Below are 13367 nucleotides of genomic sequence, written 5' to 3'. Positions count from 1 at the left end.
CACACACCAAACAGTTATTATTACTATTGTTGTTGTTGTTGTTGTTGTTGTTGTTGTCCTCAAAATGAAATTAACAATTCACAGCAATGCAAATGTAAATTTTGATCCATAAATATTTCATTATTATTGTTTATGTGCTAGTAAAATAAAGTAATTTAATTTTAATTTTTAAATGATTAAGAAATAAAAAAAGAATGATAAGTAAAAATAATAGCACAAAAAAAAAATGAAATAAAATGTATGAAAGAATCATTGTAATTTAACTATATAAATTGTTTACAAAAGAAAAAAAAAATAAACTAAGTCTGAATTTCTATCGATAAGTTAACTTTTATAGAAAACAGTAATTTGGATAAATCAACGCATTCCTGAAAATGATATCTCTGGAGTGGTAACAATGATAATAATATTGAAAATAATAATAATGAAAGTAATATCTCTGAAATGATAATAATAATAATATTGAAAATAATAATAATGAAAGTAATATCTCTGAAATGATAATAATAATAATATTGAAAATAATAATAATGAAAGTAATATCTCTGAAATGATAATAATAATAATATTGAAAATAATAATAATGAAAATAATATCTCTGAAATGATAATAATAATAATATTGAAAATAATAATAATGAAAGTAATATCTCTGAAATGATAATAATAATAATATTGAAAATAATAATAATGAAAGTAATATCTCTGAAATGATAATAATAATAATATTGAAAATAATAATAATGAAAATAATATCTCTGAAATGATAATAATAATAATATTGAAAATAATAATAATGAAAGTAATATCTCTGAAATGATAATAATAATAATATTGAAAATAATAATAATGAAAGTAATATCTCTTAAATGAGAATAATAATAATATTGAAAATAATAATAATGAAAGTAATATCTCTTAAATGATAATAATAATAATAATAATGTTGAAAATAATAATAATGAAAGTAATATCTCTGAAATGATAATAATAATAATATTGAAAATAATAATAATGAAAGTAATATCTCTTAAATGAGAATAATAATAATATTGAAAATAATAATAATGAAAGTAATATCTCTTAAATGATAATAATAATAATAATAATGTTGAAAATAATAATAATGAAAGTAATATCTCTGAAATGATAATAATAATAATATTGAAAATAATAATAATGAAAGTAATATCTCTGAAATGATAATAATATCTCCAATTTTGAGATATTTTTTTATCGATTACTCACATATTCAATTTCAAATTTAGATATTCAATTTGAAAAGAGATAAAAAAAAAACTTGCCAATGTCATTCTTTGGATTTTAAACAATTTTTTTTTCTAATTTATTGATAAAAGATAAAAGACTTTCTATCTGCTGAAAAATTATCATCGTAACAGTAAACAAAAATTTTAATCTTTGTAAACTGTAAATTACTTAATGAAATATTTATTGTTTCAAATATTTATTTGTCGTTAATATGAATATTAATTTTAAATACCTTAATGATATGTTTGTTTGCAAAGGATTATAATCATAAATTTTTTTTTTATTTAACTTTACAGCACTTTTTTAAATCAAAGTATAATAATGTGATCAAGAATTGCAAGAAAATTTACTTAAATTTACTTTTAATGTAAATTGCATAATCAGGAATTTACGTTTAAAAATATGCAAATTTCGAGAATATTTTAAATAGCTAATTTTTATTTTATTTTTTTTTTTTTTTTTTTTTTTTGTTGAAATTATATCAAACTCTTTGTTTCCTAAATTTACAAAAATATTTGCCGAAAAATAGTTAGAACTTTGGATATATCTCTTTCCAGTTGTGCGCTTTTCTTTCCTTCTTTTTTTTGCATCCCGGGAATTTTCTCGAGATTTTACATAAGCTCATGTTGAATTAAAATAATAATTTGTTTTAAATTAATAGGATTGAAATATATTTTTAATAATTTAATTAATAAGCTTGAAATATGACTCAAAATAAGATTTTTTTTTCAAAATATATTTTTGAATGCATTTTGTTAATTGTTAAAGATTAAATTAAAATTTTAATATAAAATTTCAATAAATCATTTATAAATATGTTATGCACTAAACAAATTAATAATCTCTCATATTTTGGTTAATTTTCATCAAAATCTATATTCATGTTTAAAATTATATGTTGACAGATCTCAGTTCAAAAGTAAAATTTATTATTCACAATAAAATAATATTGAGCAGTTTAAAAACAGTGGAATTTAATTGCAATAAATAGAAACAGTAATAATAATTTATTAATTACAATCAATAGAAATAATAATAATAATAATTAATTAATTGCAATAAATAGAAATAATAATTAATTAATTATAATAAATAGAAATAATAATAATTGACTAATTACAATAAATAGAAATAATAATAATTAATTTATTACAATAAATAAAAATAATAATAATAATTAGTAATAGTGATGAATCAAAGTAATTTTGAGAGAAAATCAGGAAAATTCTGGAAAAAAACAATGTTTTCTTCTTGCAATAGAAAATAAAATATGCAAATTTGTGTATGTACAAATGAGAAAATATCATTTTAATATTTCGAAAATTGCGGAGAAAGAAGGAATTAATTAATAAAATAAAATTAAAGCCTTAATTAGAAAATTCTGATATGAGATTTCAGTAAAGCATATACAAATAGATTGTTTATTCTACAATTCAACATTTCTTTTACTTTTTTTTTTTCTTTTTTTTTTTTTTTAAATTTTGACCAATGATTTTGATTTTTGAATCAATAACTTTTCTCGGGCAAGTTTACCTGATGACAATGGAGTGTCATCTAGTGGATCCATCTCCTCGAATGGTACATTATTATCAAATTTCACATATTCTGAAATATTCACTAATTTAATTGCTTCAAAGTAATGAAAACAAACAAAAATATATTTTTTTTTTTTTTAATTTAATATATTTTTATGTAAATTTGTACAAATAGAAAAAAAATAAAATAGAAAAATGACAATTTAGATTACTTTTAACTTTTACTTTTATCATCAAACTTATTTTTAGCAAAAATTTTTTAAGAAAAGTTAAAAAAAAGATTTGTATTTGTGAAAAAAAAAAAATGAGAATAAAAAAGAAAATTTGGAATGGAATGAAGGAAAAAAAATAAAAATTGATAAATTAAAAATTATGTTGCTGAAAATTAGTCATTTAAAATATTTTTTTTTTTTTTTTTTTTTGAAAACAGTAATTTTTAATGACAAATTTTTTGCATTCTTTAGCAACCAGTTTTTTCAATAATTTAGCAAAAAAAAAAAGAAAAAAAAAATGTAAGGTAATGGAGGCAATAAGAAAGAAACCGGTACAATCAATTAATTTAAATTACTTAAAAATATTTTGATTTGTTGAAGATAAAACTTAGAAAAAGTCAAAACTTAAGAAAATTATATTTTTATGATCACAAAAGATCCATTTTTTTTTTTTGTTTACTATTGTTAGAGACAATATTTTTTTCAAAAATTTTCTCTGACAATTTTATGTGAATTACTTTAAATCGGAAAAATTTACCAAAAAATAAATAAATAAATAAATAATAGATACTCTACGAAAAAATAAGTAAATAAATAATAAACGCTAATACTTTCGAATGTATTTATTATTATTATTACTGTTATTATTATTATTATTATTATTATTATTATTATTATTATTATTATTATTATTATTATTATTATTACTGTGAAAGAAGAAAGATAAACTAACCGGACAATTACTAGCTTTTTTTTTTCTTGAAAGTATAATTTTTATGAAAAAAACCTATTTGTTACTAACTGTTTATTATTTCGAAAAATTTATTGAAAAGACCTGTGTCATCAGATATTTCAAAGATTTACTCTTTCATATGATTCTACTTTTCATTTTTTTATTTTTATTCTATGAAAAATAAATAAATAAATAATAAATACTAATACTTTCGAATATATTTATTATTATTTGTATTATTATTATTATTTGTATTAATATTATTATTATTATTATTATGAAAGAAGAAAGATAAACTAACCGGACAAATCCAGGCCACCATCATTATTTGTATCAAATGAGTAAAATATAGAATGGAAATTGGAACGAGGTTTCAGGCCATATCGTTCAGCCAAGATTTTTTCCACCTCTTTGATGTCCAATTTTGAGTCTAAGTTTTCATCGAATATCTGAAATTCTTTTTTTGCAGCACTTTAGCATAATCACAAATTAGCACATTGAACTCCTAAAATTATAATTACTATTAAACAATTTCCTCTTCTGCTATTTAACAAATATATAACTCTTCTAAAATGCTGCACTCACTTCCTTTGCATGAAATTAAATGTAATTTTAGTGTTTGCAGCATTCTCGAGATACAATATTCTCGAATTCTTTTTAATATATTCCAAAGCATTCTTGAAAAATGAATATCTTTTCAAGTTTTTATTAAATTTATTACTTTCAACTTTGATAAATGAACCTATATTTCTTAGTTAAGGTTTCAAATCAAAACATAATTATATATAAACGAAATAGTAAACTTTTCTTTTTTTTTAATAATAACATTTTAAAATTACTTATAGCTTACTTTCACATGACATTGATTTTTTCTTAAAACAAATATTCTACAATTTAAATTGAAAAAAAAAAATTTTCTCCTTTTTTGCATAAGTTTTCAAAAGTTTTAAAATGATAAAAAAAAAAAATTAAAACTTGATTAAATTAAAACTTTCATGATAAAAAAAATGATATTTTAGTACTTCATAAATTTGGCTAAAATATTGCGCTTGTCGCTTATCAACTTCTTGTTGTTTCACATTCTCGTCAGCATCATATTCACTACGTGAAACAAATCCATCGTCTATAATATATTAAAATATAATAAATAAAATGAAATATATTTATGGACAATTGCGCTTTACTTTATAAAATGGAATATATTTATGCACAATTGCGCCTTACTTAAAAGTATCCTTTTTCTTTTCTTATAAAAGTTTATTCCTGCTGCTAAAATAAATTTAAATGAGGTATTTCAGAGAGTAACGTTGTAAAATTGTTGTGAAAGTGAGAAATTGAAGTCTCACTAATCTTAAATCATTCTGCTCAACACTATTATATATTAAAATATAATAAATAAAATGAAATATGTTCATGCACAATTGCGCCTTACTTTATAAAATGAAATATATTTATGCACAATTGCGCCTTACTTTATAAAATGAAATATCCTTCCTTAAATTTGTAACTTTTTTCATAGACAAAAAATACTTTTATAAATTTTAACATTTTGAAAAATTTTCCAAAAAGCTTCCAAAGAATTAACCATAAATGTAATGCAAATGAATAAAAAAAAAAAGTAAAAAAAAAATTTGTATTTATTTAATCTTATTGATATTAAATTATATTTGCATTAATAGTACCAACGAATACAATGCTATTAATTTAATTCAAATATTTAAATACTTTTAAAAAGAGAACTAACGATTCTTGTCAGTTTGTTCAAATTCAAACTTTTTCATCTTTTCATATAGCAAATCCAGATGAAGATATTCTTCAAATGATAATTTATTGTCACCATTTTGATCTGATCGCTTAAATTGTTCCACTAAATTTAAAAATAATTAAATAAAAATAGAAATAGTTAAAAGTATCAAAAATGAATGCAAAAAATTGATATTAAATATATATCAAAAAAAATGCAAAAAATTTCATTTTTAGACGAATTTTTTTTTTCTTTTTTCAATTTTCATAGGAAATGATTTTTTGATTTAAAAAATATTCAGTGAAAAAAAAAAAAGATCTAAAATTTATATTATCAAACATTTTTAATTTTTTAAAAAAAATCTTAAATTAGTAATTGAATAGTGTCAATAGTAATCTTGAAACGAACCAGCTGTTTCATACGGAAAATCCGGATTAGCACTTTCAGGAATTCTAATTGTGATTGTTCTCGAATTGATCAAATAAATGTAACAAAATAATAAATAAAATGATATGATAAGCATTCCTTTCCTTCTGAAAATGAATTGAAACTGTTCTTCTGATACGAATGTCACTGATTTCGAAGGTAATTTCCAGGTATTTATTTATACAATGATTTGCCCTCACTCTCATACATTTACTAAACATTCAGGTTCTTTTACCCATCAACCACTCCCCGCTAATTGGGCGGGTATTCTTCCAAACAAAAAAAAAAAAAAAAATTAGATGGAAAGGATGGGTGGAGTATCTGAAGAAATTAATTGTTTTATTTGTTTGACCTTCACTTTGTACTAAGTCAACTATATGAGATGTACTAATTCAAATCTTTACTCGATCAGTTGAACATTTTATTTGACTGATAACAGCAATCATTGATAACTACAATCACTGATAACGATCGATCGTTACATATTGCATTTGATTATTTATGCATCATTTTGCAATTTATAATTTTTTATAGCAAAAATTCTCGATGTTAGTGAAATCAGTGGTGATAAGTGTCCTCAAATATTGAAATTTACATTGATCACATCATATCACAACTTTACTTATCGTTGAAAAGTAACAAAATTTTATTCAGTTGAATTTTTCAAAAAAAAATTTTAAAATTAGAATAAAAAATTAACTACTAATTTGATTGTTATTTGTAAATTAACTATTTCATTTGATCAAATTAATTGTCAATTTAATTCATTAACCAATTCAATTTACATCATTCAGTTTTAATTACTCAAAATTTTTGCTTAGCTTTTTTTGCGCCATAAACCAATGTTTATTTCATTTTCAATCAATTTTTGATAAAAAAAAAAAAAAAATTTGAAATTTTGTTAATTTATTTAAAATCAAAAATCAAAAAACAAAAAATTTTTTCAATTACTCATATTCAATTTTTTAAACAATTTATGCAAAAATTTTTGTCAAATATATTCAAATCATTTTGTTTTTTAAATTTTGATCGAATAGCAAAGAATTTTTCGTCATCAATTTTGCAAATTTTATGACAAAAAATATTCGCTAAAATGTAAACTATCAATAAGTTTCACAAAATTTTTAAAATTTTTGTTCGTGAAAAATATCTGTTGTAAAATTTTTAAATGATAAATACAAAAAATGTTAGTTGAAATTTTTTCGCAAATATTTCAGTCTATAAAAACAACTAATTTAAATTTTAAAAAAACTGGGTGTTGAATATTTAAATTTTTCAAAAAAAATATTTACTATCAGCCATTCAAGCCTATAATAATTAAAAATTCTCATATTTCTAAAATTTTCAAATTATAGTTTCTCGCTATTTTCAAAAGCTACTTGTCAAATATAATCTAATCAACAACGCTTACAAATTGAAACAAAAAAAAAATTTATTATATTTTTTTCTATTTATAAACTTAAAAATCATTCGATAATCATTTCGAACTATCACAATTTAATTTATCATTTTGAAAAATATTCAGTAAGTCAAATATTTAAAATAAATACACTTTTTATTATTGGAAGTCATTAAGGTTTATTTTTTTTGGAAAACTTTTTTTTCTTTTAAGAATTAATTCTTGAAATATTTTGTTTTAATAATCACTGCTTACGACAAAACAAAAAAAAAAAAAAAAAACAAGAAACAATTATTTTTGTCAAAAAAAAATTTTTGTTTTTTTTTTTCAGCCAAAAATTTTCCATTTTTTTTCGTTTTTTTTTTTTTTTTTTTTTGTTTTTAGAAACAATAATTAATCAAAGAGATGAGAAAAATAATGAAATAAATATGATTTCTTTTTATCTGACTACATTTATCTTTGATTTTTCTTGAGAATTAACCATGTAGATTTTATTTATCATAATTAAAATTGATTTCTTTTTATCTGACTACATTTATCTTTGATTTTTCTCGAGAATTAACCATGTAGATTTTATTTATCATAATTAAAATTGATTTCTTTTTATCTGACTACATTTATCTTTGATTTTTCTCGAGAATTAACCATGTAGATTTTATTTATCATAATTAAAATTGATTTCTTTTTATCTGACTACATTTATCTTTGATTTTTCTCGAGAATTAACCATGTAGATTTTATTTATCATAATTAAAATTGATTTCTTTTTATCTGACTACATTTATCTTTGATTTTTCTCGAGAATTAACCATGTAGATTTTATTTATCATAATTAAAATTGATTTCTTTTTATCTGACTACATTTATCTTTGATTTTTCTCGAGAATTAACCATGTAGATTTTATTTATCATAATTAAAATTGATTTCTTTTTATCTGATTACATTTTATCTTTGATTTTTCTCGAGAATTAACCATATAGGATTTATTTATCACAATTAAAATTGATTTCTTTTTATCTGATTACATTTTATCTTTGATTTTTCTCGAGAATTAACCATGTAGGATTTACCTATCATAATTAAAGTTGATTTTTTTTTTTATCTGACCACATTTTTTTTATTTTTCTCGAGATTTAACCGTATGGGATTTATTTATCATAATTAAAATTCATTTTTTTCTTTTTATCTGACTCATTTTATCTTTGATTTTTCTCAAGAATTAACCGTATGAAATTTATTTATCATAATTAAAAGTTTATTGTTGAAATGAAACTATCAAATGTTTTATTGAAAGTTTTGTTTCAATGATTTTTTTTTTTTTTTTTATTGAATGACCTGAAATTTAACATCGAATTAGTTTTTATTTTTATTTGAGAAAGAAATTAGTATGCACGTAATGTATGTGTTCTGAATGAAAATGTCATCATAAATGGTTGACGCACTCATTTTAAAACTTTATTGTGATCAAAAAAAAAAAAAAAATACACCGCAAAATTATTATAGATAAATTGCAAGGACATTAATTAAAAGTCTTTGTTAAAATTTATTAATTAAAATATATCTAAAATTAATTGATAATTAGCTAATAAAATGGTAGCAAATTCTGATAAAAATTTTGATAAAATGTATTATCAATAGAAATTTTAATCTGTATGTAAACTTTTTTTTTCTATTCAAATTTATAAATTTATTAATTAAAATGTATCTAAAATTAATTGATAATTAGCTAATAAAATGGTAGCAAATTCTGATAAAAATTTTGATAAAATGTATTATCAATAGAAATTTTAATCTGTATGTAAACTTTTTTTTTTTTTTTTTTCCATTTTAAAAGAATGTATCAATGATTTAAATTAAAAACGAAGCACTAAGAAGAATTCATTATTCATTAATAATTGTTCTCTCAGAAATTTTCATAGACCTGTTTTATATCATTTAAATTCTTTTCTTTTCTTTTCTTTTCTTTCTTTCTTCTTTTTTTTATCTCTCATCGATATTCGTTGTAAACAAAGTAATTTATCAGTTGCATCATTCATCTCTCATTATTTTCAGGTAAATTCATACGCTACTACTTTCAGTTTAATCATAAATGTCAAAAAAAAATTGATAAATTTTAAAAAATTTTTTTTTTGATTCTTTTTTTTTTTTTTTTAAATTTAATTTCCTATGCAAAAGTTTTTGTTTTGATATTTTCTTTAGTGAAAAAAGGAAAAAAAAAAAAACAATATTTTAACTAATGATTGCACCAGAATAGAATATGAAGAATTTAAGAAAAATTTTTGAAGATTTTAAGAATAATTAAAGAAAATATTTCAAAATGATTAAAAAAAAAAAAAAAAATTAAAATTAAAATATTTGCTAACATTTAAATTAATCATTTGCAAGTTTGATAAGATAATTTTATAAGTCTTTCATTTTTATAAATAATATTATTGCATTATTTATGTTCTAATAAAATTTTTAGAATTCAAGAAAATTTAATGCTATCTTAATTGAGAAATAAATGAATAGAAATTTCAAAAGCGGAAAGTATTTTGAATTTAAAAAAAAAAAAAAATTGAAAAAAAAGTTGAAAAAAAATTTTTTCATGAAATTATTAATAAATTAATACAAAAAGAACAATGACTACTTTGATGATTACTTAGGTGTAATACCTTGATTTAAATGGATGATATCACAGTTCATTTTGCACAAATTAAAAGCTTAATTGGAATTTATTTATGCTGAGAATTTATCTGAGAAATTCGATTATTCATTTCCAATTTGCTGTATCATTTCAAGTTTCTTCTATATCAACTTATCAAATTAACTGTAAATGATTTATTATCAAAAGTGACACTTACATTTTAATTAATAAAAAAAAAAAAAAAAAACACAAATTCTGCTACACAATGTTAGATATTACCTTGTGGCTTTTATATTTTAATTAATTATTAATTATTTGTGAACAGGTGGTACGATGTTAATAATTATTTATCGATTTGTGAAAATAAAAATTATGTATAACATTCAGAAAATAGTTATTCAGAATTAAATTGAAAGCTTAAATTAGAACTTTTGAAATTTTTGAAAAAAAAAAATCCTTTCCAATTAATTGAAAAAGAATTGAGAATTTCAAATTTAGAAATAACAAATGTTTGAAATTTTAAATTCAAATTTGGTATGTAATTATTTCAATCAAATTGCAAAATATTTCACTTTTAATGACATTAATTTCATATATATATATTTATCTTAATTAAAGTTAATAATTAAATTAATTTGTACTTACTTAATTGAAGTTTAGCATTTATATGAAACGTAAACAGTACGTCATTCACGATTGCTGATCTGTTTGCAGTTAGCTAAAAATGGTACTTACGTAATCACGTTAAATACTTTTACGTTAAATTAGTTCCGTAATCTTATAATTCACTTTTTTTAAAAAAATTTTTAACAAAAATTTTTTATTATTTGTGAGAAAAAAAAAATTTTTTTTTCCAGAAAATGAACTTTTTTTCTATTCTCGAATCATTCGAGAATTGTGTGCAATGTCAAAACAAAAATTACAACAAATTAGGATAAAACTGGATTAATTTAAATTTTAAAATAGAATATACCCAGAAAAAAATTTTCTTTTTTTTTCAATTTTAAAATCTTTATAAATGTATTTCAACAATGTAATATTTATGTGTCATTCTTCTGTTTGATGATAGTTTAGTGATTGTCAACAACAACAACAACAATGTTGTTTACGTCACATGTGTGAATAGACAATTATAATTAATTGAAATTACATGAAAAATGTATTACACTGTTACAAAAAAAAAAAAAAAAAAAAAAAACAAGAAAAGATATTTGTTGGAAATAAATGAAAGTTTTCTGTAAACAATGTTATTTGTTTCTTTTTTTATTTTAAAAAAGAAAATGCATATGACATTCATAGCTTTACAATGAACTCTTTACAATTACAATTAGAAGAAAATATTTTTTTTCAATAAAAAAAAAAAATAAATTGAAATTCGTTCTGTTTTTTTTTTTTTTTTTTTCTTTTTTTCTTTTCAGATTGCATTCATTGATTATCTTTCAAATAAATCACAAATTTCATTTTATATAAATTGAAATAACCACTGTTTATGACATTGGACATACATTTCAATAAACTAAAATTGCTAATGTCTCTTGCTTCTATCAAATAATCATGTCCATCATGAATTTCAAAAAAAAAAAAAAAAACTTTTATGTATTTGAAATTACATTCAATTTTAATTAATAGCAAAAAAAAAAAAAAAATTAAATTAAAAAATTTGTTCTTAAAATGTTTTATAGTTTTATTTATAAGTGCTTCAAATATTTAGCATTTACATTCATAAATTTGATAAAAAAGTGAAAAAAAAAAAAATATTACAACAAATTACGCCTTACAGAAATATTTTTGCTCATTTTTTTACATTCAATTTTTTTTTTTTTTTAAATGTTACACCGAAACAATGCAGATGAATTTAAAAAAAAAAAAAAAACAATAATGTGAGAAATTTTGAAGTTTTGAAACTGAATTATTAGCTATAAATGCAAATATTTCCATCAATTTGATTATATATATTATATATTTCAATTATATATTTAAACATAATATTTTAAATGTTGTGATATTAATATTAATAATGATAATGATATTTAATAATGATGGTAATAATAATAATATATAATAATAATATTAATGATAATGATAATAATAATAATATTAATGATGATGATGATAATAATAATAATATTTAATAACGATAATAATAATATTAATAATAATATTATTTAATAATGATATAATAATAATATTAATAATGATAATAATAATAATAGAAGTTTTTTTTTTTAATAATAATAATAATAGAAATTTGTTTATTTAATCAGATCGAACTGAAGAAGTTGAGATCAATGTAAGAATGAATTGAATTGATTTTGTACAATTTTTAAAAGATAAAATAATGCTATTGCATGTCTTTTCTCATACATAAAGCAACGAAAATAAAATGACCAATAAGTGGACTTCACTGACCACTACCAATTACTAATAGCTTATTTTTTTGCACATTTGTAATATGACATCATAATTCTCATCATAATTTCTCGATATTTGAGAATCAAACAGAGAACTTTCCTTCCTTTCGTGTTGTTTTTCTTCTTTTTTCTTTCTTGGAAATTAAATAAAAAAAAAAAAAAACACAGTGCAAAAATTAAGAAAAAATAATAATAATAAAAATATATAAACATAATATATCTGTGTGACAAAATTTTCAATTGAAAGCATTGAGACATTTTGAATTATTCCTAACTTTAGCAAAAACAATGAATGTATTCTTTAACATTCCATCAACTTATATGGTCGCAAATAGATTTTTCGTTTATTGAAAAATAAGTAAAGAGAATTCCGTTTCTTTTTTCTTTCTTTTTTTGTCAAATGATGTCCCACTTTTAATTTTTTTATGAAATGTTTTCTTTCTTTTTTTTTTTTTCCAGCTCTTCAATTTTGGTTTTTTACAAGTTAGAACCGACAAAACAAAAATGTAATTTTTCCTTATCCTTTAATGCTTTCCAATTCCAAAAAAAAAAATGTAAACTCTCCATGCTTATCAGACCTTCAGGTCTACCAAGTTTAAATGCAATGAAAAAAAATTCTGGAATCAATGAAAGACTTTAATCAAATTTGATTCTAATTTTATCATGACATTAATCGTTTGAAAATTTGCAATCTGTTGAGTGATGCTAATTCTTCCAAACTTTAAAATCAATCGATAGCAGTGAAACTGTTTGATGAATGTTATGACGACCCGAAGAAGAAGAAGAAGAAGGAAAAATCCTCTTATGTGACAAATTTTGACTTTTATGTGACAATGTCAAATAAATTTATAAATAATAAATTTGGAAGAGAAAATTCTTTCCCAAATTTTTTCAAAATATTCTAGGAACCTTCTATCATCGAAGTAATCCTTTGTTTCTTTTGCCCATTCTGTAAAGGAATGCAACGAATGTTATTTTATACAAGGAAACGAATTGGGTTCTTTTCATCGAT

At 20.0% G+C, this 13367-nt stretch overlaps 1 protein-coding gene across 1 annotated transcript; it reads right to left on the bottom strand.

Annotated features, from left to right (window-relative positions):
• Positions 1-2742: 2742 nt before the first annotated feature.
• Bm3541 (Uncharacterized protein) lies at positions 2743-6015 on the bottom strand (the record flags this gene model as incomplete). Its single annotated transcript, XM_043078043.1, has 5 exons — positions 2743-2873; positions 4050-4197; positions 4771-4871; positions 5493-5615; positions 5901-6015. 5 exons carry the CDS (start codon positions 6013-6015, stop codon positions 2743-2745), a joined length of 618 nt encoding a protein of 205 aa, XP_042933977.1.
• Positions 6016-13367: the final 7352 nt, after the last annotated feature.

This window comes from Brugia malayi, assembly GCF_000002995.4.
Source record: "Brugia malayi strain FR3 genome assembly, contig: Bm_v4_Chr2_contig_001, whole genome shotgun sequence".
NCBI classification, from domain to species: domain Eukaryota; kingdom Metazoa; phylum Nematoda; class Chromadorea; order Rhabditida; family Onchocercidae; genus Brugia; species Brugia malayi.
This window is presented reverse-complemented; position numbering and strand designations above follow the sequence as displayed.